The sequence below is a fragment of the Rhinoraja longicauda genome, chromosome 41 (genome assembly GCF_053455715.1).
Source record: "Rhinoraja longicauda isolate Sanriku21f chromosome 41, sRhiLon1.1, whole genome shotgun sequence".
Lineage (NCBI taxonomy): Eukaryota > Metazoa > Chordata > Chondrichthyes > Rajiformes > Arhynchobatidae > Rhinoraja > Rhinoraja longicauda.
The window spans coordinates 2327523-2355285 of NC_135993.1; the positions used below are offsets into that span (position 1 = coordinate 2327523).

General features: G+C 51.6%; 1 protein-coding gene across 1 annotated transcript in view; it reads left to right on the plus strand.

Moving 5' to 3' along the window:
* The first annotated feature begins 9049 nt into the window (after window positions 1-9049).
* The window catches only part of LOC144611683 (protein phosphatase 1 regulatory subunit 37-like), a 43644-nt gene continuing 24930 nt past the window's right edge, over window positions 9050-27763 (plus strand). The window contains exons 1-2 of the mRNA XM_078430902.1: window positions 9050-10703; window positions 23886-23983. Coding sequence (XP_078287028.1) covers window positions 9269-10703; window positions 23886-23983 — 1533 coding nt within the window. The 5' untranslated portion in view covers window positions 9050-9268. The remainder of the gene's footprint in view (window positions 10704-23885; window positions 23984-27763) is intronic.

Here is a 27763-nt window from a genome sequence, read left to right on the forward strand (position 1 = left end):
CCACCCCACCCCCTCACCTCACCCACACCCCACCCACCCCACTCACACCCCACCCACCTCACCCCACCCCACCCCCTCACCTCAACCACCCCCTCACCTCAACCACCCCACCTCACCCAACTCCCACCTCACCCACACCCCACCCACCCCACCCCCACCTAACCCCACCCCACCACCGCCCCACCCCACCGCGCTGTCATGCCCACCCACGCATCTTTGTCTTTGTTGAAGGCGTCAAGAGGAAGGCGGGCAAGACGTCGAGGCTGCTGAAGCTGTCCATGAATGAGGAAATATCGGCCTGGAAGGTGACGGAGGCAGCGGAGGATGAGTGCGTACACACGGGGGTTGCCAACCGTCCCGTATTAGCCGGGACATCCCGTACTTTGGGCTAAGTTAGTTTGTCCCGTACGGGACCGCCCTTGTCCCCGTATTAGTAGGGTTGCCAACTTCCTCACTCCCAAATACGGGACAAAGGGTAACGTCACCGCCCCGCACCCCACGTGACCTCACCCAGCCAGCGGCCACGTGCTCCCGCTCCACCAATGGCGGCTGCCCGGGCCGGGCGCTGGCTGGGTGAGGTCATGTGGGGCGCGGGTCGGTGACGTCACCTTGTCCCGTATTCGGGAGCGAGGAAGTTGGCAACCCTAGTGTACACTGCTGAGCGGCAACACTCACTAGCAAGAGAGACACTGCAAAAGAGGTTTAGCTTATTTTAGTTTAGAGTTACAGCGCAGAAACAGGCCCTTCGGCCCACCAATTCCGCACCGACCAGCGATCCCCGCACACTAACACTATCCTACACACACACTAGGGGCAAGTTACATTCAAACCGAGCCGATTAACCCACAAACCCGCACGTCTTTGGAGTGTGGGCGGAAACCGGAGCTCCTGGCGAAAACCCACGCAGGTCACGGGGAGAACGTACAAACTCCGTACAGACAGCACCCGTAGTCGGGATGGAACCCGGGTCTCTGGCGCTGTGAGGCAGCAGCTCTACCCGCTGTGCCACTGGATAGGATTCTGGATCTGCCCAACACTTTCAAATGACGGGTCAAAGATATTGGCTGTAGATAAGACACACTAGAAAGGGTTAAGAAAGATTGCTCCACCTTTCCATAAGTCATTGGAGCAGAATTCAGCCATTCAGATGTCAATAGTAAGGGTGTAGGAAGGAACTGCAATTGCTGGTTTAAACTGAAAAAAGACACAAAATGCTGGAGTAACTCAGTGGGACAGGCAGCATCTCAGGAGAGAAGGAATGGCTGACGTTTCGGGTCGAGACCCTTCACCAGACTGAAGAAGGGTCCCAACACAAATCGTTCACCTGTCCACGTTCTCCACAGATGCTGCCTGACCCGCTGAGATACTCCAGCACTCTGTGAAACGTCACCTGTCCAGGTTCTCCACAGATGCTGCCTGACCCGCTGAGTTACTCCAGCATTTGTTCAGTTGAGTTGAGTTGAGTGGGGTTTAGATTATTGTCACGTGTGCCGAGGTACAGAGAAAATAGTAACCCAGCAGGTCAGGCAGCATCTCGGGAGAGAAGGAATGGGTAACAAAGTCCCACCTCCTTCCCTGACATCAGTCTGAAGAAGGGTCTCGACCCGAAACGTCACCCATTCCTTCTCTCCAGAGATGCTGCCTGACCCGCTGAGTTACTCCAGCATTTTGTGTCTACCTACGATTTTAACCAGCATCTGCAGTTTTTTTTCCTACACAAGGAACTGCAGATGCTGGTTGACAAAAAGAAACACACAAAGTGCTGGAATAACAACAAAATCAGGTCAGACGGCATTCTTGGAGAACAGGTAGAAGACACAAAATGCTGGAGTAACTCAGCGGGTCAGGCAGCATCTCTGGAGAGAGGAATGGGTGATGTTTCGGGTCGAGACCCTTCTTCAAACTTGACCCAAAACGTCACCTTTTCCTTTTTCCAGAGATGCTGCCTGACCCGCTGAGTTACTCCAGCATTTTGTGTCTACCTTCGATTTAAACCATCATCTGCAGTTTTCTTTCCTATACTAAAACAGGGGTGAATTGTCTTCCTTTTTCAACTGAAATTTCTCTTGTGTTTGTGCTGCAGGCAGCCAGGTCGGCCCTCTATGAAGCCTTGTCAGTGGATTATGGGATGCCCTCACGTTAGAAGCATTTCGTTGAGCTACGGTCTCTGATCTGTCTTTGTCTCAGGGCTGTGCATCTTATAACCAAGTCACAGTGAAGTTCCCTTCAAGCCACTTGTGGCAGAGAAACCTATTATTAAAAAATGATCAGCAGATTTCAATGGTTCAATGGTTTCTTTATTATCACATGTGCCAATGTACAATTTTTTTGCACACAGATCAGTGAGATTATTCGGTTTAGTTGGGAGATACAGTGCATAATACTGTACATAAATACAATCAGGACAATCTCAAGTTCAATCGGTAGAGGAAGATAGAGTGTGCTTAGTTTAGTTTAGTTTAGAGATACAGCACGGAAACAGGCCCTTCGGCCCACCGAGTCCGCGCCGACCAGCGATCCCCGCACACTAACGCAACCCTACACACACTGGGGACATTTTTACATTTATACCATGGCTATTAACCTACAAACCTGCACGGAGGCAGAAAGGAAAGCTCTACAGCGGGTAGTCCATAGAGCTCAGAGGGCCATCGGAACACAGCTACCAGACTTGGAGGGCATCTACAACACACGATGCCTCAGAAAAGCCACCAGCATCCACAAAGACTCTTCACACCCCTGCAACAGTCTGTTCGAACTCCTTCCATCGGGCAGACGATACAAGGCCTTCTACGCCCGCACCTCCAGACTCAGGAACAGCTTCATCCCCAGGGCCATAGCTGCTATGAACCGGTCCTGCTGAGCCGGATGGCCACAACGCATAGATCAACTTGCACTTTACCCTGTCTAAAACTCTTACAATTGTTTCGTTTCGTTGGGTTGCTGTTGTCTAAATTACCTAAATTATTGCATCGTATGGGAGGCGCATTCCCAATCTCGTTGTACCCCTGGGTACAATGACAATAAAGATATATTGTATTGTATTGTATTGTATTGTATTGTACGTCTTTGGAGTGTGGGAGGAAACTGAAGATCTCGGAGAAAACCCACGCAAGTCAAGGGGAGAACGTGCAAACTCCGTACAGACAGCACCCGTGGTCAGGATCGGACGCGGGTCTCTGGCGCTGTGAGGCAGCAGCTCTTCCCGCTGCGCCATCGTGCCGCGCGTGCACTTGCGTATTTCCATACGTAGGTACGATCCTCGGTTAGCCCATGATGCAGAGAAACATGCCGCTGAGCCCACATGCAATAGTCACCAGGTTTTGTACATGGTTGGACAAGGGGCAGGGGTGAACAGAGAAAAGAGTTTTGCAGCTCTACTTAAGATCTGATCCCCCTCTTATAAGTTGATATGTTATAGGAGGAGAATTAGGCCATTCAGCCCATCGAGTCTGCTCCGCCATTCATTCATGGCTGATCCATCTTTCCCTCTCAACCCCATTCTCCTGCCTTCTCCCCATAACCTTTCACACTCTGACTAAGCAAGGACCTGCCAATCTCCGCTTTAAAAATACCCAATGACTTGGCCTCCACAGCTGTCTGTGGCAATGAATTGCACAGATTCACCACCCTCTGACTAAAGAAATTAATCCTCATCTCTTTTATTCTGAGCCTGTGCCCTCTGGTCCTAGAATCTCCCACTAGTGGAAACATCCTCTCCAAAAGGGGGGATCTTATAGAAACATATAAAATTCTTAAGGGGTTGGACAGGCTAGATGCGGGAAGATTGTTCCCAATGTTGGGGAAGTACAGAACCAGGGGTCACAGCTTAAGGATAAGGGGGAAGTCTTTTCGGACTGAAATGAGAAAACATTTCTTCACACAGAGAGTGATGAGTCTGTGGAATTCTCTGCCACAGAAGTTAGTTGAGGCCAGTTCATTGGCTATATTTAAGAGGGAGTTAGATGTGGCCCTTGTGGCTAAAGGGATCAGGGGGTATGGAGAGAAGGCAGATACAGGTTACTGAGCTGGATGATCAGCCATGATCATATTGAATGGCGGTGCAGGCTCGAAGGGCCGAATGGCCTACTCCTGCACCTACTTTCTACGTTTCTATGTTTCTAAAACCAATCTATCCAGGCCTTTCGCTATTTGGTAAGTGTCAATGAGGGCCCCCCCTCATCTTTCTAAACGCAATCTGCCTCACAATTTAACATCAAGTTATGAATCTGTGCCATTTTTAATCTGAGTAATTCAACCATATTATTTAGGACTCCATTCCTTGGAGCACAGGAGGATGAGGGGTGATCCCACCACGACAAGCCTATGATTGCAATCCAGCCATTCACAGAGTCCTGAGGAGGTTTACGAGAATGATCCCAGGAATGAGTGGGTTAACATTATGCGTTAACCCACTCATTTGTCGGCACTGGGCCTGTACTCGCTGGAGTTTGGAAGAATGAGGGGGGACTGGATAGAGTGGATGTGGAGAGGAAGTTTACATTAGTGGGAGAATGAATCGAGCTATTCACAGTGTACAGACGCAAGATTAATGGGAATAACGTGAAAAAGTTTAGTGAAAGATAAAGCCAGTAAAGTTCGATCAAAGTTAGTCCAGGGGTCTCCAATGAGGTAGATAGTAGTTCCGACACAAAGTGCTGGAGTAACTCAGCGGGACAGGCAGCATCTCTGGAAAGTGTCGAGACCTTTCTTCAGTCTGAAGTCTGAGAAGGGTCCCAACCCGAAACGTCACCCATTCCTTCTATCCAGAGATGCTGCCTGTCCCGCTGAGTTACTCCAGCTTTTTGTGTCCATCTTCGGTTTAAAGCAGCATCTGCAGTTCCTTCTTACACGGATTGTAGTTCAGCACTGCTCTCTGGCTGTGGTAGGATGGTTCAGTTACCTGATAACAGCTGGGAAGAAACTGTCCCTGAATCGGGAGGTGTGCGTTTTCACACTTCTGTACCATTTGCCCGATGGGAGAGGGAAGCACAAGGAAGTGGCCGGGGTGAGACTGGTCCTTGATTATGCTGGCGGACTTGCCGAGGCAGCGTGAGGTGTAGATGGAGTCAATGGAAGGGAGGTGTAGGAAAGAACTGCAATTGCTGGTTTAAACCAAAGACAGACACAATAAAAAGTGGAGTAACTCAGCGAGACAGGCAGCTCACAAAAAACTGATGTAACTGGAGTTGCTGTGTGACCTGTTGAGTTACTCTGGCGTTTTGTGTCTATCTTGAATGGAAGGGAGGTTGTGTGATTGTGTAGGAAGGAATTGCAGATGCTGGTTTAAATCAAAGGTAGACACAAAATGCTGGAGTAACTCAGCGGGTCAGGCAGCATCTCCGGAGAGAAGGAATGGGTGACATTTCAAGTCGAGACCCTCCTTCAGACAGATTGAATGGAAGGGAAGTTGCCTTGTGTGATTGTGAAGGAAGGAACTGCAGATGCTGGTTTAAATTGAAGGTAGACACAAAGTGCTGGAGTACCTCAGAGGGTCAGGCAGCATCAGAGGTTTGTGTGTTGGTCTGGGCTGCCTCCCCAATTCTCTGCAAATGTAAACGTACTTTTGTAAGCCTGGTGCAAACGGTAAGCGTGAATTTTGAAAGATCCATTATTACAAATAAATTTAAAAATAAAAACTAAAAAACCTATTTAAAAGAGTTTTCTGAACTCCAGCAACACCAGTCTTTTGTGAGCTGCCTGTCTCGCTGAGTTACTCCACTTTTTATTGTGTCTGTCTTTGGTTTAAACCAGCAACTGCAGTCCTTGCTCCTAAGTTTGTGGTGGGGGTCGGGGTGGTGTTGGGGGGGGGTGTGGGGTGGGGGAGTTGGGGGTGAGGGAGTTGGGGGTGAGGGGGGATGGGGGTGGGGGGGGATGGGGGTGGGGGGGTGAGGGGTGAGGGGGGTCGGGTGGGGGAGTGGTGGGGGTTGGAGGGAGTGGTGGGGGATGTGGGGGATGTGGGGGAGGGGTGGGGGGTGATGGGGGGGGTGTAGGGGGGGTGTGGGGGCAGGGTGTGTGGGTTGGTGGGGGGGGAGTGGTGGGGGGGGGGTGGGGGAGTGGTGGGGGTTGGTGGGGGCGGAGGGGTGTGGGTTGGTGGGGGGGGTGGTGGGGGAGTTGTGTGGGGGGGGTTGGGGGAGTGGTGGGGGTGGGAGTTGGGGGTGGGAGTTGAGGGTGGGAGTTGGGGGTGGGAGTTGGGGGTGGGAGTTGAGGGTGGGAGTTGGGTGGGGGGGTGAGGGTTGAGGGTGGGAGTTGAGGGTGAGAGTTGGGGGTGGGAGTTGGGGGTGGGAGTTGAGGGTGGGAGTTGAGGGTGGGAGTTGGGGGTGGGTGGGATTTGGGTGGGGGGGTGAGGGTTGAGGGTGGGAGTTGAGGGTGGGAGTTGGGGGTGGGAGTTGGGGGTGGGAGTTGAGGGTGGGAGTTGAGGGTGGGAGTTGGGGGTGGGAGTTGGGGGTGGGAGTTGAGGGTGGGAGTTGGGGGTGGGAGTTGGGGGTGGGAGTTGGGGGTGGGTGGGATTTGGGTGGGGGGGTGAGGGTTGGGGGTGGGAGTTGGGGGTGGGAGTTGGGGGTGGGAGTTGAGGGTGGGAGTTGAGGGTGGGAGTTGGGGGTGGGAGTTGAGGGTGGGAGTTGGGGGTGGGTGGGATTTGGGTGGGGGGGTGAGGGTTGAGGGTGGGAGTTGAGGGTGGGAGTTGGGGGTGGGAGTTGGGGGTGGGAGTTGGGGGTGGGAGTTGGGGGTGGGAGTTGAGGGTGGGAGTTGGGGGTGGGTGGGATTTGGGTGGGGGGGGTGAGGGTTGAGGGTGGGAGTTGAGGGTGGGAGTTGGGGGTGGGAGTTGGGGGTGGGAGTTGGGGGTGGGAGTTGGGGGTGGGAGTTGGGGGTGGGAGTTGGGGGTGGGAGTTGGGGGTGGGTGGGATTTGGGTGGGGGGGTGAGGGTTGAGGGTGGGAGTTGAGGGTGGGAGTTGGGGGTGGGAGTTGGGGGTGGGAGTTGGGGGTGGGAGTTGGGGGTGGGAGTTGAGGGTGGGAGTTGGGGGTGGGAGTTGGGGGTGGGTGGGATTTGGGTGGGGGGGTGAGGGTTGAGGGTGGGAGTTGGGGGTGGGAGTTGGGGGTGGGAGTTGGGGGTGGGTGGGATTTGGGTGGGGGGGTGAGGGTTGAGGGTGGGAGTTGAGGGTGGGAGTTGGGGGTGGGAGTTGGGGGTGAGGGTTGAGGGTGGGAGTTGAGGGTGGGAGTTGGGGGTGGGAGTTGGGGGTGGGAGTTGGGGGTGGGAGTTGAGGGTGGGAGGGAAAGGACGGGCGGGGAGGGAGGGGAAAGGACGGGCGGGGAGGGAGGGGAAAAGAGGGAGAAGTTGTGTTTGTTCTGGGGCACGGCCGGGAATCGAACCCACCACCCTGGAGGCCCCCCTTGACAAAAAAAATGGCTGCAGAAACCAAGCGGTAGATTCGCCATTTGGCTTCAGGGGAAGCGGGACAATTAATTAAAAGAGCGTTAGTTTTATTGATTGTATATTTAAAGTTGCCGGGTGTGAAGGAAGGAAGGAGTTTGTTTGTCTGTCTGTCCCGCTGTTGGTTGGGTGGTGAATGTGCGGGAAGGAGGGAGGAGGAGGAGGTGGCGGAGGGGGAGGGAGCGAGTAGTCGACTAGTCGGGCGGGGGCGGCGGCGATGGAGACGGAGACGGAGACGCGGCGGCGGCGGTGACGGTGACGGTGCCTGCAGGGACTAGGCCGCGAGCGGCGGCGGCGAGGAGGAGAAGGCCTCGGCACCGACGTGATTACAGAGCCGGGGAACAGCGACAGAGACCCGGGCGCCGGAGTTACGAGAGACCGCGGACCATCGGTGACCAAGGCCCGGGCACCGGTACCGGCACCGGCGGGACCTGAGAGAGCCGGGGAACAGCGACAGAGACCCGGGCACCAGCGTTACTCGAGCCCCCGGACCATCGGTGACCAAGGCCCGGGCACCGGCGGGACCTGAGAGAGCCGGGGAACAGCGACAGAGAGCCGGGCGCCAGCGGTACTCGAGCCCCCGGACCATCGGTGGTGGATCGGTGACCAAGGCCCCCGGCGGCGGCGGGACCTGAGAGAGCCGGGGAACAGTGACAGAGAGCCGGGCGCCGGAGTTACGAGAGACCCCGGACTCTCGGAGGGATCGGTCACTAAAGGCCCCGCGGCGGCGGCAACAACAGCGGGACCCGGGCAGCGAGCAGTGAAGCCCGGGCACCGGCGGTACCAGAGACCCCCGACTCTCGGGGGGGTCGGTGACCAGGGCCCCCGGCGGCGGCAGCAGCAGCGGCGGCTCCAGGGCTCCGTGGACCCGGGCGCACAGACTGTAGGGGCCCGGTAAAGACAGCGGGGGAGCGAGCAGTGAGGCCCCGGGTATCGGTCACATAGCCGGGGGTCCCCAGCTCTTGGGCCCCGGGGATTGACCACTGAAACCCGGGCACCAAGTGGATCCGAGACCAGAGAGACCCCCAGCTCTGTGTCCCAGGGGAAGCGCTCACCATCCACTCCCCTGCTCTGGGTTACTCCAGCACTCTGTGTCGATCTTCACCCTTCGCTGTCTTCACCCTTCCCTGTCTTCACCCTTCCCTGTCTTCACCCTTCCCTGTCTTCACCCTTCGCTGTCTTCACCCTTCCCCGTCTTCACCCTCCCCCGTCTTCACCCTCCCCCGTCTTCACCCTCCCCCGTCTTCACCCTCCCCCGTCTTCACCCTCCCCCGTCTTCACCCTCCCCCGTCTTCACCCTCCCCCGTCTTCACCCTCCCCGTCTTCACCCTCCCCCGTCTTCACCCTCCCCCGTCTTCACCCTCCCCCGTCTTCACCCTCCCCCGTCTTCACCCTCCCCCGTCTTCACCCTCCCCCGTCTTCACCCTCCCCCGTCTTCACCCTCCCCGTCTTCACCCTCCCCCGCCTTCACCCTCCCCCGCCTTCACCCTCCCCCGCCTTCACCCTCCCCCGCCTTCACCCTCCCCCGCCTTCACCCTCCCCCGCCTTCACCCTCCCCCGCCTTCACCCTCCCCCGCCTTCACCCTCCCCCGCCTTCACCCTCCCCCGCCTTCACCCTCCCCCGCCTTCACCCTCCCCCGCCTTCACCCTCCCCCGCCTTCACACTCCCCCGCCTTCACCCTCCCCCGCCTTCACCCTCCCCCGCCTTCACCCTTCCCCGCCTTCACCCTACCCCGCCTTCACTAGAGCCCGGACACCTGGCAGCGGCCTTTCCTGGGGCGGAGGGTTAAGGGCCTCCCAGTGTCCAGGACACCCAGACCAGGGCCAGTGTCCAGGGGCATGGAGGCCACTAATGCCCCTGGATCAGAAGGTCAGCCCTTGCAACCGACTGCTCTGGCTGCAGACAGGTGTAATAATACTCCAGGAGAAGTCAGGGGAAGCCACGTCTGCGGGCAAGAGAATAACGCCAACCTGGTAGTGGGCAATTGCCACAGTCCGCTGAATAATAACCTGGGAGAGACTGACCAGGAGGAGATGGTCAGTAATAGTCATCTTAAGGTCCAACCCCACCAACAAAGTAATAACGCTAACTTAGGAGGGGGCTGTTATCACAGTCAGGGTAATAACAATCTGGAAGAGGCTAATCAGGAAATGATGGAACCTTGTAACAGCCATGTGAAAGAGCAGGTGCATCTTCAAGGGAACAACACCAATACTGAAGAGCGGGGGTATGTTAGTCAGAGTTATAATGCCTTGCAAGAGGACGGGTCTGGAAGTGGAGACCACCAGTGCTGTGGAGAAATGGAGGTGAACGAGTTCCAGACGAGAACAACCTGTACCGGTCTATCAGAAGTCACAGAGGGTGAGCAGGACATTGTTCACTTGCAAAATGGACAGGGTGGAAGAGGTGACTGCCTGCGGGAAAGTGAGGACTCGAAGGGAGAGTGGGGGAAGGCAAAGCTGCAGGACGGAGTGATGGTGCTGCCGACAGTGGGTGAAAGCAGCACGGACACGGAGGGAATCGAGGAGGTGGCAGAGAACCAGGGGCCGGGGGGAGCATCACAAGGAGTGGGGGAGAACGGCGACAAAGATCTCGCGACGGGGGAAAGAACGGCAATGGAGAAAGTAGAAGGAATTATCCCAGAGTGTGCGGTGAACAGTCTGGAGAAGGAATGCACACCGGAAGACACGCTGGCAGAAAAAGAGGGAAGCCAGGAAATATCAGCGGCTGGCAGGAGAGAAAAATTATCAGAGGACGTTTTACGGGAGGCAGTGTTGGAAGATGGAACTGTTCAGAGTGGTATTCAACGGAGTAGCAGAGAGGGAAAGAACCACAGCTTGGAGTTTCAGGAGGACAGCCACACAAACGGACAGGCTGCTGCAGAGCAGGATGCCAACAAGGATTTGGAATTGGTTTTGGAAGCCGAGAGCAACGCTAAAGAGCGGGCGACGGAGTGTGGGGAAAGTGAACCGATCAGCGAGGGGCCGTTGCAAACGGCAGCGGGCACCGACAGGGTGTCCACTTCGCCCTCCAGCGACTGCCCAGGGCACTTTGCCCCCCCTCGGGTACCTCTGGATATGCTCTCCCCCCTCGGGAACGACATTCCCCACCCGCTGTCCTTGGATCTCCCCAGCACAGAGCAGGCCGACCACACCACACTGCCCTCACCGCCCGCCGACGGGCGGGGGAAGCCGGCTGGGAAGAGGGTGACCTTCCCCTCAGACGAGGCCATCGTCTCTGGTGCCGTGGAACCCAAAGACCCCTGGAGACACGGTAAAAACCGGGAATACTTCCTGTCTTTTATTTCTCTCAATTGCTCTTTTCCTTCTTTATTAACCCCGTTTAATATGTGAAACCATCGGAACACGCATGCGTTTCCATGTGAGGTGCATTTGTTAAGTTTAGTTTAGAGATGCAGCCCAGAAAGAGTACAGCAAGCCTTTCAGCCCTTAAGGATAGTGAAGCTCCTACTTTGTAAAGATATGGAGTAAGGAAACAAGCCCTTTGGCCCACCGAGTCCACGCCGTCCTTTGATCAGCAGTTTGCACTAGTTCTATGTTATCCCACTTTCTCATCCACTCCCTACATCAGAAGGGCAAAGTTTAAAGGAGGTGTAAAGGAAGGACAAGTGTTTTTACACAGAGTGGCGAGTGCCAGGAACGCACTGTCGAGGGTGGCACTGGAGGCAGATACGATGGTGGCATTTAAGAGGCACATGGATATGCAGGGAACAGCTGGATATGCATCATGTGCAGGCAGGGGAGATTAGTTTAACTGCATCATGTTTGGCATGGTCACTGTGGGCCCAAGGACCTGTTTCTGTGCAGAACTGTTCTATGTTCCCTGACCCACAGCAGTGAACTGAGTCCAAAGATCCAGTGCAGCTGCCATCTCAGATGAGGCATTAAACAGAGAGCCTGAAGATAGACACAGAGTGCTGGAGTAACTCAGCGGGACAGGCAGCACCTCTGGAGAAAAGGAATGGGTGATGTTTCGACTTGAGACCCTTCTTCAGACTGAAGAAGGGTCTCGACCCGAAACGTCACCCATTCCTTCTTACCAGAGATGCTGCCTGTCCCGCTGCGTTACTCCAGCACTTTCTTTCTATCTTCGGTTTAAACCAGCACCTGCAGTTCCTTCCAACATCAGCCTGACTGTCCCATCACGTGGATGTAGAAAATGTCACATTACTTGTTCACAAAATGCTCTCTGTCCCTGGCCAGTGTTTCTACCTTGCAGAACAGTGCTGGGACTATCTGGTCTTTGTCATGTTACTGTGTGTGGGATCTTGCTGTGCACAGACAGGCTGCTGTACCAGCCTCATTTCATTACCTCTAAAGTGCATCGGGTGTCTTGAAAGGAATGTAAAAGGCGAAACTTAAAATGCTAGCCTTTTCCACCTCCAATGTTTGCGCGCACGCACACATGCACACACACACACACATGCATTGCAATGTGGCTACATTGGTCAGAGCAAGAATTTCAGCCCGCCACTGTTGGGAAAATGTGATGATGTGAAGTGTTTTCTTCCGTCCCAGTCTGAGGTGAAACCAGACTGTCTGTCACTGATTGTTCTGTCTCACTCTCAGCCTAGGTTCTCTCTGTTGGTCAAGGGTATAGATTTGATTCTTCCAACATTCTCCAGGCCTGTCTCCCACCTTGAACCCTGGACTCTCAGTCTGAAGAAGGGTCTCGACCCGAAACGTCACCCATTCCTTCTCTCCAGAGATGCTGCCTGACCCGCTGAGTTACTCCAGCATTTTGTGTCTTATCTTTGGTTTAAACCAGCATCTGCAGTTCCCTCCTACACATCCCACCTTGCATCCTCAATTAAACTAAAGTACCTTATTATGTACTGCTATTATCAATCACTTCCCGCAACTCTTCAGGATTTAGTATCCCTGTGACAACTGCGATGTCCTTTAAATATTCCATTTCTTCACAACTCCCAAGGTAGAGAATGCCAGAGATTCACTCCCCTCCGTGAGAAGATATTTTCATGCATAGGAAAATAACTGCAGATGCTGGTACAAATCGAAGGTATCACAAAATGCTGGAGTAACTCAGCAGGTCAGGCAGCATCTTGGAGAGAAGGAATAGGTGACATTTTGGGTCGTGACCCATCTTATAATGCTGTAAACATTTACGGTTTATACAGCTTAACTACAGTGATAAAAGCCACAGCCCTGCAAGTGGAAGTACTTTCACCCTGTTGTTTCCTTCCTCGAAGTTGCTGATTCTTGTCGGTGTGGACAAGCATTGTGTCTCACTGAGATGAGGTACCTCATTGCCGACCAGATGATTCACTAGTAAAGAGTAGAAATAAGGAACTGCAGAAGGTAGACAGAAAATGCTGGAGTAACTCAGTGGGTCAGGCAGCATCTTGGGAGAGAAGGAATGGGTGACGGTTCGGGCCGAGACCCTTCTTCAGACTGATGTCAGGGGAAGGGGCTGGGCAGTATCTCTGGAGAGAAGGAATGGGTGACATTTCAGGTCGAGACCCTTCTTCAGACTGATGTCAGGGGAGGGGGCGGGACTTTGTCCCGCCCCCTCCCCTGACATCAGTCTGAAGAAGGATCTCAACCCGAAACGTCACCCATTCCTTCTCTCCCGACTTGCTGCCTGACCTGCTGAGTTACTCCAGCATTTTGTTCTACCTTTGATTTTAACCAGCATCTGCAGTTTTATTCCTACTGCAGATGCTGGTTGACAAAAAGAAACACACAAAGTGCTGGAATAACAACAAAATCAGGTCAGACGGTATTCTTGGAGAACATGGATAGGCTGAAGATAGACACAAAAAGCAGGAGTAACTCAGTGGGCCAGGCAGCATCTCTGGAAAAAAGGAGGAGGTGACGTTTCGGGTCGAGACACTTCTTCAGACTCGACCCAAAACGTCTCCTTTTCCTTTTTTTTCCAGAGATGCTGCTTGACCCGCTGAGTTACTCCAGCTTTTTGCGTCTATCTTCGGTTTAAACCAGTTTCCTCCTACACATGGATAGGTTGAACATGGATTCAGTAGCATACCTGACTTTTGTCACTGCCTGACATGTTAGTCAATAGGTTCACAAGCTGTGGCTCACTGAGTAAACATATTTGCTTCTCAGTCAGAAGAATGTGTGTTCAACGCCCATTCCAGGGAACTTGAGACCAAGATTTAGTCTAACGCTACAGGCTGGGTCCGAGGTAGATTACCCTTCAAAGAGACGTTTGCTAACTTCTCCAACTTCAGATAGCTCCTCTGTCCCTCCCTTCCCCTCCTCCTTCCCAGATCTCCCTCTATCTTCCTGTCTCCACCTATATCCTTCCTTTGTCCCACCCCCGACATCAGTCTGAAGAAGGGTCTCGACCCGAAACGTCACCCATTCCTTCTCTCCCGAGATGCTGCCTGACCTGCTGAGTTACTCCAGCATTTTGTGAATAAATCGATTTGCTAACTTTATCTGCTGTATCAGTTGTATGTTTTTTTTAAATCCATAGCAGTTTTTTTAAAGAACAACAGGGAAGCTGTTCTTACATAGAAACATAGAAAGTAGGTGCAGGAGGAGGCCATTTGGCCCTTCGAGCCTGTACGCACCGCCATTCAATATGATCATGGCTGATCATCCAACTCAGTATCCCGTACCTACCTTCTCTCCATACCCCCTGATCCCTTTAGCCACAAGGGCCACATCTAACTCCCTCTTAAATATACCCAATGAACTGGCCTCAACTACCTTCTGCGCTAGAGAATTCCACAGATTCACCACTCTCTTGTGTTGTGTGCAATATTTATTCCTCCATTAAAGTTTTATCAAATTAATTACGGTGGCACAATGGAGCTGCAGCCTTTCAGCTCAAGAGACCTGGGTTTGAGTCTGACTACGGGTCTTGTCTTTATGGAGTTTATACGTTCTCCCGGTTTTCTCCGGGTGCTCCGGTTTCCTCCCACACCCCAAAGATGTGTGGGTTTGTAGGTTAATTGGCTTCTGTAAACTGTCCCTAGGTACAGCTAGTATAAGGGTGATCATTGGTCGTTGTGAACTCGAGGGGACTGAAGGGCCTGTTTTCACACTGTATCTCTAAAATTAAAAAATAACCAATCTGCCAATGTCCATTGCTGCTAGATGGAGTTTTCCCTGCACAAACTGACTGTCAGCTTCCCCACACTATGGCCGTTCACCAGACTGCAGATTTATCCCTGTTGCCTTGTGTCATCATGAGCGATGCTTCAGAAACGCCGGTCTGCCTGGCTTTTGCTCGTCCTCTCTTCGTTTTCCATAAAGCGATCCATTGCCTGGTGCCCAGAGAGGAAAGCTCTGGGGAACTGCGTGCTGTCTGTAAACACACAGTTGATCTCCTGGTGGGGTTTTTTCACCCTGTTGTCTCTCTTCAAGGCACAGTTCCCAATCTTATGTGTAAGAGGCCAGCTATATTAACTTTTAACAAAAGGCCCAAAAGTCTATAAATCCTGAAAATCTGAAATAAAAACAAAAATATAAATATTCTGTACATCGGCCCCTGCAACATTAAATGTGTGGAAAGGAACTGCAGGCACTGGTTTATACCGAAGATAGACACAAAGTGCTGGAGTAATTCAGCGGGTCAGGCAGCATCTGTGGGGAAAAGGGTGGGTGACCTTCCAGTTTGGGACCTAGTCTGAAGAAGTGTCCTGAACTGAAACGTCACCCATCCTTTTTTGATGTGCCAGAGAGCTGAATGCAACAGGAAAAACAACCTGTTTATATTTGCAGTGAAGGGTTAGTCTCTGGATCCCGTTGCCTGGTGCGGGTGTAGATGGGGTCAGATAATGTGGTACATTTCAAACCACATTAGACTAAGATTGAAGGAGTGAAATGAGAGGGCGGCCAGGGTGGTGTGGATCCTCGATGATTCTGGCGCCCTTTTTGATACGGCATCACTTAGAGATCTCTTCGATGGTGGGGAGGTCAGTACCCATGATGGATCGGGTGGTGTCCACCACTTCTTGCAATCTCCTTCGTTCCTGGCCCTTGGAGTTGCTGATCCAGGCTGTGATGGCCGTGGCAATCCAGAGACAGCGGTGCCCAAGTGACACTGGCCGCCTCAGCGAGTCGAGGAAATTGCCCCAGACATAAAAACGCCTGGACTGAGTATTTGCCACTAGACTGAGCAATGCATTTCAGATAGACACAAAATGCTGGAGTAACTCAGCGGGACAGACAGCATCTCTGGAGAGAAGGAATGGGTGACGTTTCTTCAAACCAAAACGTCATCCATTCCTTCTCTCTCGCTGAGTTACTCCAGCATTTTGCGTCTATCTTTGATTTTAAACCAGCATCTGCAGTTCGTTCCTACACAATGCATTTCAGAAATGGTCTCTTCATTTAGTTTTTGTTTTTAATTCATTCACAGCATGTTCGTGAATGGAACACCACATTAAGTTCACCACTATGAACTTTACTGTAGTTTTGTTTAGAGGTACAAACATTGAAACAGGCTCAACAGCGGCTGCCATTGGTGGAGCGGGAGCATGTGGCCGCTGGCTGGGTAAGGTCACGTGGGGCGGTGACGTCACCCTTTGTCCCTTATTTGGGAGTGAGGAAGTTGGCAACCCTACCAATACGGGACATGGGTGGTCCCGTACAGGACAAACTAATTTAGCCCAAAAACACAGGATTTCCCGGCTAATATGGGACAGTTGGCAACCCTAAATGAAGAGTTGCCCACATTACTACGAATCTGGCTTGCATATAGGCGAGACTTGTGTAGGAACAGCAGATTTCACCCCCCATTTGGCATTCATAAACTGAATGTGTTTTCATGGTTGTCCGTCGGTTTAGTAGTCACCATTATTGCCTTACTGTGGATTTATTTAATTGATTCCCCTGCTCTAGGAAGGCTTAATGAATCCAAAATTGCCCAGGTCTGCTCGTCCTATGTCATTGCCACTACGTTGTCATTCTTTCTTTTTATTGATTTGTTATTCATTTTATCTTTGCGCAACTTACCCCTTGGGGCAGCTTGGCCAGAAGCCAAAAGAGCAGTGTTTGTCAATGCTGCCGCTTCTTCATTAGCACTCAGCAGGTTCAATCGGGTCTCATCAGTGCAGTGACTTCCAGTGCAGGTCACTACCAATGTTGAAATTCAAGATTCAATTTAATTGTCACACGTACCAATTAAGGCACAGTGACATTTGACTTACCATGCAGTCCTACTAAGTGAAAAGCAACAAGACACACAGCCACGTAAAATAAAATTTAATATAGACATCCACCACAGCGGATTCCACGTTCCCTACTGTGATGGAAGGCAATAAAGTTCAATCAGCTTCCTCTTTGTGTTCACCCGCGGTCGGGGCTGTTGAACCGTCCGCAGTCGCCGCTGCCGACTGTCCGAAGCCTCGTGCGAAATGAGTGAGATAGTATGAATCATGGGGGGCTGACTGACTGCAAGGACAAGAAGCCCAAAAAGGAATTCTGATGTATGTGTTTCTGGTAATGAATGGGTTAAATACCCGTGGGATAGATAATCTCTCGGTGCCTGATGGGAGGTATGTAATGTATATAGATGTATATAAAATGATGAGGGGCTTAGATAGGGAGAACAGTCAGAACCTTTTCCCCAGTGTGCAACACCAGAGGGCACAGCTACAAGGTGTGAGGGGCAAAGTTTAATGGATATGTGCGGGCCAAAGAAACACACAAACATAGACAATAGGTGCAGGAGGAGGCCATTTGGCCCTTCGAGCCAGCACCGCCATTCATTGTGATCATGGCTGATAATCCACAATCAGTAACCCGTGCCTGCCTTCTCCCCATACCCCTTGATTCCACTAGCCCCCAGAGCTCTATCTAACTCTCTTTTAAATTCATCCAGTGAATTGGCCTCCACTGCCCTCTGTGGCAGAGAATTCCACAAATTCACAACTCTCTGGGTGAAAAAGTTTCTTCTCACCTCAGTTTTAAATGGCCTCCCCTTTATTCTTAGACTGTGTGGCCCCTGGTTCTGGACTCCCCCAACATTGGGAACATTTTTCCTGCTTCTAGCTTGTCCAGTCCTTTCATAATTTTATACGTCTCCATAAGATCCCCTCTCACCCTTCTAAACTCCAGTAGTTTTAGGCAGGAGCCTGGAACCTGAGGTGGTGGTGGAGATAGATACGAAAGTGATGTTTGAAGAGGCTTTCAGATAGGCACATGGAATTGCAGGGAATGGAGGGACATGGATCATGTCCAGGCAGATGAGATCAGTTGAATTTGGCATCGTGTTCAGTACAAACATTGTGGGGCGGAATGTCTGTTCCTATGCTATACTGTTCTATGTTCTAAATAAGAAGCTGATGAGTATTAATGTCAATAAACTAGGAGTAGCATTTGAAACATAGAAAGAAAACATGTTCCGTGCAAATATAAACCAGAGGAAGATGATCTTTTTGAACCATAAGATCGTGGCTGAATTCTAGTGATTTTCTTGCCAGATCCTCATTTCCTTGATGTCCAAATATTTATCAGTGTTTGTTCCTTGAAAATACTAAATGGCTGATCATCCACAGTGTGGCACGGTGGCGCAGTGGTCGAGTTGCTATCAGAGACCCGGGTTCCATCCTAACTACGGGTGCTGTCTGTGCGGAGTTTACACGTTCTTCCTGTGACAGCGTGGGTTTTCTCCGGGTGCTCCGGTTTCCTCCCGCACTTCAAAGTCGTGCAGGTTTGTAGGTTAATTGGCTTCAGTAAAATTGTAAATTGTCCCTTGTGCGTGGGATAGTGCTTGGTGATCGCTGGTCCTTGCGGACTCGGTTGGACCGAAGGGTCTGTTTCCCCGCGGCATCTGTAAAACTAAAGCTGCCTGGATCAGAGAATGCCTTGGATTGTCAACTCTCTCTGTAAAGAAACGCCTCCTTAATTCAGTCCTGATGGTGTGCCCTTTATCCTGAGCACGTGGCTCTATTCTTAGCCTCCCCAGCCGGAGGGGAACAGAAATGCAGCTGCCGCAGTTCATGTTTAATGGGGTCACTGCTCTTCATGTGTACTCCGAGGGATGTTCTTGTGCACCACTGGCGGATCGGACACCTGAGCTGCCGACGGATGTGGACGTGAGCCCTCCGCCTGTATCTCGTGTCACCCTTGCACTCGCTTACCCGTGGCCCCTGTCTTGCGGTAAAATGGCCTGAACCGGGCCGCCCCAGTGCAAGCCGACCCAACACACACACGGATCTCAACCCGAAGGTAGACACAAAATGCTGGAGTCACTCAGCGGGTCAGGCAGCATCTTGGGAGAGAAGGAATGGGCGACGGTTCGGGCCAAGACCCTTCTTCAGACTGATGTCAGGGGAAGGGGCTGGGCAGTATCTCTGGAGAGAAGGAATGGGCGACATTTCAGGTCGAGACCCTTCTTCAGACTGATGTCAGGGACCCGAAACATCAGTCGAAGAAGGGTCTCGACCCGAAACGTCACCCATTTCTTCTCTCCAGAGATGCTGCCTGACCCGCTGAGTTACTCCACCATTTATAACAGTATAACAGAACTTTATTGTCATTCGGTATAAATACCGAACGAAATTTCAGCAGTCACAAGACACAGCAAAAAAGAAAAGAACACAGGACACACGACCCCAACACCAACATCCATCACAGTGACTCCAAACACCCCCTCACTGTGATGGAAGGCAACAAAACTTCCACTCTCTTCCCCCCCGCGCCCACGGACAGGCAGCTCGTCCCCTACCGAGGCAACCGACACGCACAGCCCCCGCGGCCGAGCCACACCGGGCACTGAAACGTCCCGCGGCCGAGCCGCGCCGGCGATGTTAAGTCCAGCGGCCGAGCCGCGCCGGGCGATGGAAGGCACCGCGGCCGCTGCTAAGTCCCGCAGCCGAGCCGCACCGGACACTGAAACGTCCCGCGGCCAAGCCGCGCCGGCGATGTTAAGTCCAGCGGCTGAGCCGCACCTGGCACTGAAACGTCACGCGGCCAAGCTGCGCCGGCGATGTTAAGTCCAGCGGCCGAGCCGCACCGGGCACTGAAACGTCCCGCAGCCAAGCCGCGCCGGCGATGTTAAGTCCCGCAGCCGAGCCGCACCGGGCACTGAAACGTCCCGCAGCCGAGCCGCGCCGGCGATGTTAAGTCCAGCAGCCGAGCCGCACCGGGCACTGAAACGTCCCGCAGCCGAGCCGCGCCGGCGATGTTAAGTCCAGCGGCCGAGCCGCACCGGGCGATGGAAGGCCCCGCGGCCGAGCCGCACTGAGCACTGAACCGTCCCGCGGCCATACTGGGCGATGGAAGGCCCCGCGGCCGAGCCACGCCGGGCACTGTTAGGTCCCGCGGCTGAGCCGCGCCGGCGATGTTAAGTCCAGCGGGGGCCCCGCGGCCGAGCTGCGCCCCCGGAAGAGACCCAATAAAAGAAAGGTCCCCCCCACACCCCCCACACATACACAGCCAAAAACAGAAACAAAAACCATCCCAACACCGACACACACAAAAAAAAGACAAACAGACTGCCAGAGAGCCGCAGCCGCAGTTAGGGATTTTTTCCCTAACAAATTATTGCAGTTCAGTAGAACTGATTGGAAATGTCTTTTCAACCCGTTGTGTTTGCAGGTCGCAATGGAACATTTGTTTAAGATGCTCACAATTTCAAATGGAGCTGGCGCTGATAGCCTTTGAATGTAATCTCGCCCTTTTGCAAACTTTAGATCACGAATTCTAAGTGCAAACAAGCACAAGGCGAGGCTGACGGATGTGTGAGTGCAAGAGAAATGTAATTTAAAAAACTTATTAACAACAGACATATTAATCTGCTGTAACTTATTTTAGAAGCTGACTTCTCTGGAACTCACGATAAATAGAATAGTTTTCAAAGATGCAACAATTCAGAATGAAAATACTTCCCAGTTCTTAGTTCACGGCAGGTTAACCATCACTAGGGTTGCTGCTTTACAGCGCCAGAGATCCGTGTTCGATCCTGACTACGGGTGCTGTCTGTACACAGTTTTTAAACCTGTGACCTCGTGGGTTTTCTCCGGGTGATCTGGTTTCCTCCCACATTCCAAAGACGTAGAGGTTTATAGGTTAATTGGCTTCAGTTAAAAATGTAATTTGTCCCAGTGTGTTGGATAGTGCTAGTTTAAGGGGTGATCGCTGATACTCGCTGGGCTGAAGGTCCTGTTTCCTTGCTGTATCTCTAAACTCTAGAGTAAAATCACATTGTGTATTGACATATGTACCCAACAGCTCTCAGCAACGTCTACAGGTGTGTCGTTGGAAGCATTTTATCGGGATGCATCCCAGCATGGTTTGGGAACAGCTACAAGACCATCCTCCATCCAAGACCACCAAGAAATTGCAAAGAATTGTAGGCACAGCACAGACCGTCGCACAAACTAACCCTCCCATTCACTCCGTCTACACCTCACGCTGCCTCGGCAAGGCCAGCAGCACAATCAAGGACCAGTCTCACCCCGGCCACTCCCTCTTCTCCCCTCTCCCATCAGGCAAGAGGTACAGAAGTGTGAAAACGCACACCTCTAGATTCGAGGATATTTTCTTCCCAGCTGTTTTCAGGCAACTGAACCATTCTATTTAGAGACATGCCATCGACCTTATTGGAGACCCTAGGGCAATATTTAATCAGACTTTATTGGACTTTATTTTGCACAGCCATTATTCACTTTGTGCTGTATCTGTACATTGTGGATGGCTTGATTGTAATCATGTTTAGTCTTTCCGCTGACTGGATAGCACGCAACAAAAAAGCTTTTCACTGTACCTCGGTACACGTGACAATAAACTAAACTAAACATATCCATGCACGGCAAAGCAAAAAGGTTCAGCTTCTACAAACTTTGTGTTGTGTGTGTAGTACGGGTTGCCAACTTCCTCGCTCCCAAATAAGGGACAAAGGGTGACGTCACCGCCCCCCCCCCCCCCCCGCCCCACGTGACCTCACCCAGCCAGCGGCCACGTGCTCCCGCTCCACCAATGGCAGCCGCCATTGGTGGAGCGGGAGCACGTGGCCACTGGCAGGGTGAGGTCACGTGGGGCGCGGGGCGGTGACGTCACCTTGTCCCGTATTTGGGAGTGAGGAAGTTGGCATCCCCAGCAATACGGGACAAGGGCGGTCCCGTATGGGACAAACTAATTTAGCCCCAAATACGGGATGTCCCGGCTAATATGGGACAGTTGGCGCCCCTATGTGTGTGTGTGTGTCACATCTCAGCCATTGCCAGCAGACTGAGTCATCATGTTGCTTTTTTCTAAGCTCATCTTTTCCACTCAATGGTACAGTTGGCTTTGGCACACTTTAACGGGTCAGTTTCACACTCAGCACCGACGGTCTTGAGTTTAAAGCTCAACGTAAGCTTCCTTTCAAGAATCATGTTGAGTCACGGGCTTTGCCATTTTGTCGTCCCCTGTGTACCATTTTCTACAATTCATTCACCACAAAGGCCCTCTGATCTTAACAGATCCGGGCTTCATGGCTGATCAAACTTAGTTGCCAATTTACTACTACAGTAAAAGGATTAACGATGAGATAATCTGGTTTATTCATGACTGTGAGAGCAGGTAGACGTAAAAGGTAGACATAAAACATGAACATTTTATTTAACTCCTGACAGGTGCATTTTTTAGATTTAGAGATACAGCGCGGAAACAGGCCCTTCGGCCCACTGAGTCCGCGCCGCCCAGCGATCCCCGCACACTAACACTATCCTACACACACCAGGGACAATTTTTACATTTACCCAGTCAATTAACCTACATACCTGTACGTCTTTGGAGTGTGGGAGGAAACCGAAGATCTCGGAGAAAACCCACGCAGGTCACGGGGAGAACGTACAAACTCCGTATAGATGGCGCCCGTAGTCAGGATCGAACCTGAGTCTCCGGCGCTGCATTCGCTGTAAGGCAGCAACTCTACCGCTGCGCCACTGTGCCACTTGCTCAATACTGAACCGTGTAACAGCATATTTAGTCTAGGTTATTATTGGCACGTGCACCGAGGTACAGTGAAAAGCTTTTTGTTGCGTGCTAACCAGTCAAAGAAAAGAAGATGCTTGATTACAATCAAGCCGACCAGTGTATAGATAAAGGATAACGGGTAGAACATTTAGTGCAAGATAAAGTCCTATTAAAGATAGTCCTCCAGTCTCCAATGAGGTAGATGGGAGGTCAGGACTGCACTCGAGCTGGTGAGAGGACGGTTCAGTTGCCTGATAACAGCCGGGAACAAACTGTCCCTCAATCTGGAGGTGTGAGTTTTCAAACTTCTGTACCTCTTGCCTGATGGGAGAGGGGAGAAGAGGGAGTGGCCGGGGTGGGACTGGTCCTTGATTATGCTGCTGGCCTTGCCGAGGCAGCGTGAGGTGTAGATGGAGACGATGGTAGTGAGGTAGGTTTGCGTGCTGGTCTGGGCTAGGCTTCAACGCTCTGCTTTATGCTTTTGTAATTTATGTTATAGATTCATGTTTGGATCCCAGGAGTTCACGTGAACGTTTGGCTTTGGGTGAGAGTGCTTGCAAATGAGTGGGAATGTTAAGTCTTTAGTGCAGTAACAAAATATACTCTCCTCCCAAAGCACTGGCCAACAGGACATCAATCTCTTTGTGAAACAAGAGAAATGGAGGACTTTTCCCCATCAGGAAAGTTACTCTAAAGAAAAACATCAGACACTGTCAGGTGGAGCAACAAGAATCTTCAGATGCTGGAGTCTTGAGCAAAGCACAAAGTGCTGGAGTAACTCAGCGGGCCAGGCAGCATCTGTGGAGGGAATGGACAGGCAATATTTTGGGTCAGGAGTCTGGAGCCTCAAACTGAAACATTGCCTGACCTTGTTCTCCAGAGGTACTGTCAGCTACTCCACACCATTGTCTGGTATAAAGACATTACGCTATTAAACAAAGGATGAAAATTTAAACAAAACAACACTGGAAATACTCAACAGGGGAGTCAGCGTCCATGGACAAAGAAACAGTTAACCTTTCAGGTGAAAACCGTAACCTTTCCACCTGAAACGTTAACTGTTTCTCTTTCCATGGATGTTGTCTGATTCATTGTTTGGCCTAAATATTAACTGTGTTTGGCTTTCCAGAGATACTGCCTGACCTGCTGAGTGTTTAGTTTAGGTACAGCATGGAAACAGGCCCTTCGGCCCACCGAGTTCACGCTGACCAGCGATCACTCGTAAGCTAGTTCTATCCCACACACTAGGGACAATTCACAGTAGCCAATTAAACTACAAACCTGTGTGTCTTTGTAGTGTGCGAGGAAACCGGAGCACCCGGAGAAAACCCATGCAGACACAAGGAAAACGTACAAACTCCGTGCAGAAAGCACCCGTAGTTCTGATCGAACCCGGGCCTCTGGCGCTGCAAGGCCGCAACTCTACCGCTGCGCCCACCATTTTCTATGCTTCCGAGCAACACCCAACGTCCTGTAAGCAATGATGAAAATGGTTTGTTGTATGGAGTTGATGAGCCCCTGTGTGTTTCTCCTGCAGCTCAGAACGTGACGGTAGAGGAGATTATTGCCGCCTACAGGAAGGCCTGTCAGAAGCTGAACTGCAAGCCGATTAACAAGCTGCTCAAACAGATCCAAGTAAGCCTGACCATTACCAGCACTCCCTGGCAGGGGGCAGGGGGCAGGGGCAGGGGGTGGGTGCCGTAAGATGCCACGCACAATTGCGTAGAAATCAGAATTGTATTATATGTCACCAGAATGAGAGAGATCAACATAAGACGGTGCTTAAATGTGGCATATTTTGAGAGGATTGAGCCCTTGTTGTATTTGAATGGTTGACGCTTGGGCCTAGTTTATTTGGGCCTTGGGTCATTTGGCATATTTTCACATTCAGTGGGCAGATGCATGACAGATGAATGGATGGTGGTGCTGGCTCGAAGGGCCAAATGGCCCTCTCCTGCACCTATTTTCTATGTTTCTATTATTGAGAGCAGCAGAATTAGGCCATTCGGCCCATCAAGTCTTCTCAGCCATTCATTCATGCCTGATCTATCTCTCCCACCTAACCCCATTTTAAACAATAGGTGCTGGAGGAGACCATTCGGCCCTTCGAGCCAGCACCGCCATTCACTGTGATCATGGCTGATCATCCACAATCAGTACCCCGTTCCTGCCTTCTCCCCATATCCCTTGACTCCGCTATCTTTAAGAGCTCTATCTAACTCTCTCTTGAAAGCATCCAGAGATTGGCCTCCACTGCCTTCTGAGGCAGAGAATTCCACAATTCACAACTCTCTGAGTGAAAAAGTTTTTCCTCATCTCCGTTCAAAATGACCTACCCCTTATTCTTTAACTATGGCCCCTGGTTCTGTGGCCCCATTCTCCTGCCTTCTCCCCATAACCCCTGACACCCGTACTAATCATATTTTATCTCGTTGGTCAGTATTACTGATCATCGTGTTTCTTTAATTCATTGACCTGCTCCAGTGAAGGTCACTTAGTTGCAGCAAGCTGATCCTGTGGTTGCCAATGGGTTAACACTTTAATACACAATGTGGGTGGTAGAAATGGGACACATCCTTCCAGTGGCCATTGCAGGGTCTGCTATAAAGTTCTAAATCTGAGATTAATGGCTTTTTGCTGACCTGAGGTATTAAGGGATAAATGAGATGAGGTGGGGGGAGGTTTATGGAGACAGGGCACAGATCAACTATATTTCATTAAATGGCAGGACTTGCTAAATAATCTCCTTGTTTTTTCATGTTGAACCCAGGCTGTGTTGTGGGCCAGACCGTTCTGTAATAGCCGAGCTCAGCAGGGGGTTGACATTAAATGAACTGCAGTTGGCCTTGGCTTCAGCAAGGCAAAAGTCAGCCCCTGTTCCTTCTGCTCTTCACGATTCAGTGATCATTGATGGAAAGTGATTTGTGGACCAGGGTTCACTGCCATTAATCAGTGTGGGGTAAGGCGGGAGGACGTGCATGAAACTGATAGCCTGCCCTTCTGCAGCGGTGCGCTGGAACGTAAGCTGGCGGCCTTTCCATTTGGAACAGAGATCTTACCCCTCCAACTAAAAGAATACGCACACTCAAAGTGCTGGAGTAACTCAGCGGGTCAGGCTGCACTGGACCAGAGTCCCGACCCGAATCGTCATCTGTCCATGCTCGCCAGGGATGCTGCCTGACTCTCTGAGTTAAACCAGCACTTTTTTTTGTAAACCAGCATCTGCAATAGACAATAGGTGCAGGATTCGGCCCTTCGAGCCAGCACCACCATTCAATGTGATCATGGCTGATCATTCTCGATCGGTACCCCGTTCCTGCCTTCTCCCCGTACCCCCTGACTCCGCTATCCTTAAGCTCCTTGTTCCTGCATTAAGCACTGGGAGACCTGCTCAGGGGCTGTTGCAGGTCAGGGCTTTCTTCAGGCTGATTGTAGTAGGGGGGAGAGCGTTGGAAAAGAGGGTAGTGAATCTGACAAATTCATCGCCACAGACACCTGTTGAGGCCAAACCAATGGGTATTTCTAAAGCAGGTTCTCTATTAGTTCTTGATTAGTAAGGGCGTCAAAGATTATGAGGAGAAGGCAGGAAAATGGGGTTGAGGGGGGAAAATAGATCAGTCATGATCAATTGGCGGAGCAGACTCGATGGGCCAAATAAAGGTATAAAATTATAAAAGGACTGGACAAGCTAGATGCAGGAAAAATATTCCCAATGTTGGGGGAGTCCTGAACCAGGGGTCACACAGTCTAAGAATAAAGGGGAGGTCATTTAAAACTGAGGTGAGAAGAAACTCTTTCACCCAGAGAGTTGTGAATTTGTGGAATTCTCTGCTACAGAAGGCAGTGGAGGCCAAATCACTGGATGAATTTAAAAGAGAGTTAGATAGAGCTCTAGGGGCTAGTGGAATCAAGGGGTATGGGGAGAAGAAGGCAGGCACAGGTTACTGATTGTAGATGATCACAATGAATGGCGGTGCTGGCTCTAAGGGCCAAATGGCCTCCTGCTGCACCTATTTTCTATGTTTCTTAATGGCCTAATTCCACTCCAATGTCTGATATCACAGATTGGGGGCAGGACAAAGGCTGGCAAGTTATAGGTGGATACAGGTGAGGGGGATGGTTTTGTTCGGTTGGTGGTTAGATAAATGCTTGAGATATAAAGATGCTTCTCCCTACATCACACAACCAGGTTGTGGCATCATCATCATCATCATCATATATATACAGCCGGAAACAGGCCTTTTCGGCCCTCCAAGTCCGTGCCGCCCAGCGATCCCCGCACATTAACACTATCCTACCTACACCCACTAGGGACAATTTTTACATTTACCCAGCCAATTAACCTACATACCTGTACGTCTTTGGAGTGTGGGAGGAAACCGAAGATCTCGGAGAAAACCCACGCAGGTCACGGGGAGAACGTACAAACTCCTTACAGTGCAGCACCCGTAGTCAGGATCGAACCTGAGTCTCCGGCGCTGCATTCGCTGTAAAGCAGCAACTCTACCGCTGCGCATCCGATTGCTATGGGTGAAATTCTAAAATCTTGTTGAGTTTTTGGAGATTAATAAGAAGTGAGTTGCTGCCTTACAGCGCCGGAGACCCGGGTTCGATTCTAAGATAGACACTGGAGTAACTCAGTGGGTCAGGCGGCATCTCTGGAGAAAAGGGATGGGCGACGTTTTGTGTCGGGACCCTTTTCATGACCTCGGGTGCTGTTTGTGTGGAGTTTGCACGTTCTCCCTATAGCGGCTTGTTCACTGTCGAGGTCACATGCTGAGTGTCTAATCACTCGTCACCCACTGCTCCTCGGGAAAGGTCAGGAGACCCGAGCAGGGTATCGCCCGATGAGGGTGAGGAAGTTACCAGGCATCAGGTCTGGATAGTAGCAGAAAGCAGGAGAAGCAGTCGGTCGGACGGACATGTTCCGTTCTGTCTTTGACTGTGGATGCAGCTTCTACTCAGAGTGGGAACGGCTTCCGGCTGGCTAAGTGAGTTCAATGTGTGAGATGAGATCAAGGAGGTCTCACAGCCCAATTCAGACTAATCTCCCCACACGTCTTTTCCTGAATTTGGGTAATTTGGGTGAATAGGAAACACTCCTCCCACATTCCAAGGACGTGCAGGTTTGTGGGTTAATTGGCTTCTGTAAATTGTCAATAGACAATAGACAATGGGTGCAGGAGGAGGCCATTTGGCCCTTCGAGCCAGCACCGCCATTCAATGTGATCATGGCTGATCATTCTCAATCAGTACCCCGTTCCTGCCTTCTCCCCATACCCCCTGACTCCGCTATCCTTAAGCGCTCTATCCAGCTCTTGTCCCTGGTGTGCCGGATGTAGCCAGCGTGCGGGGGGGGGTCGCTGGTCGGCGCGGACTTGGTGGACCGAAGGGTCTGTCTCCACGCTGTATCTG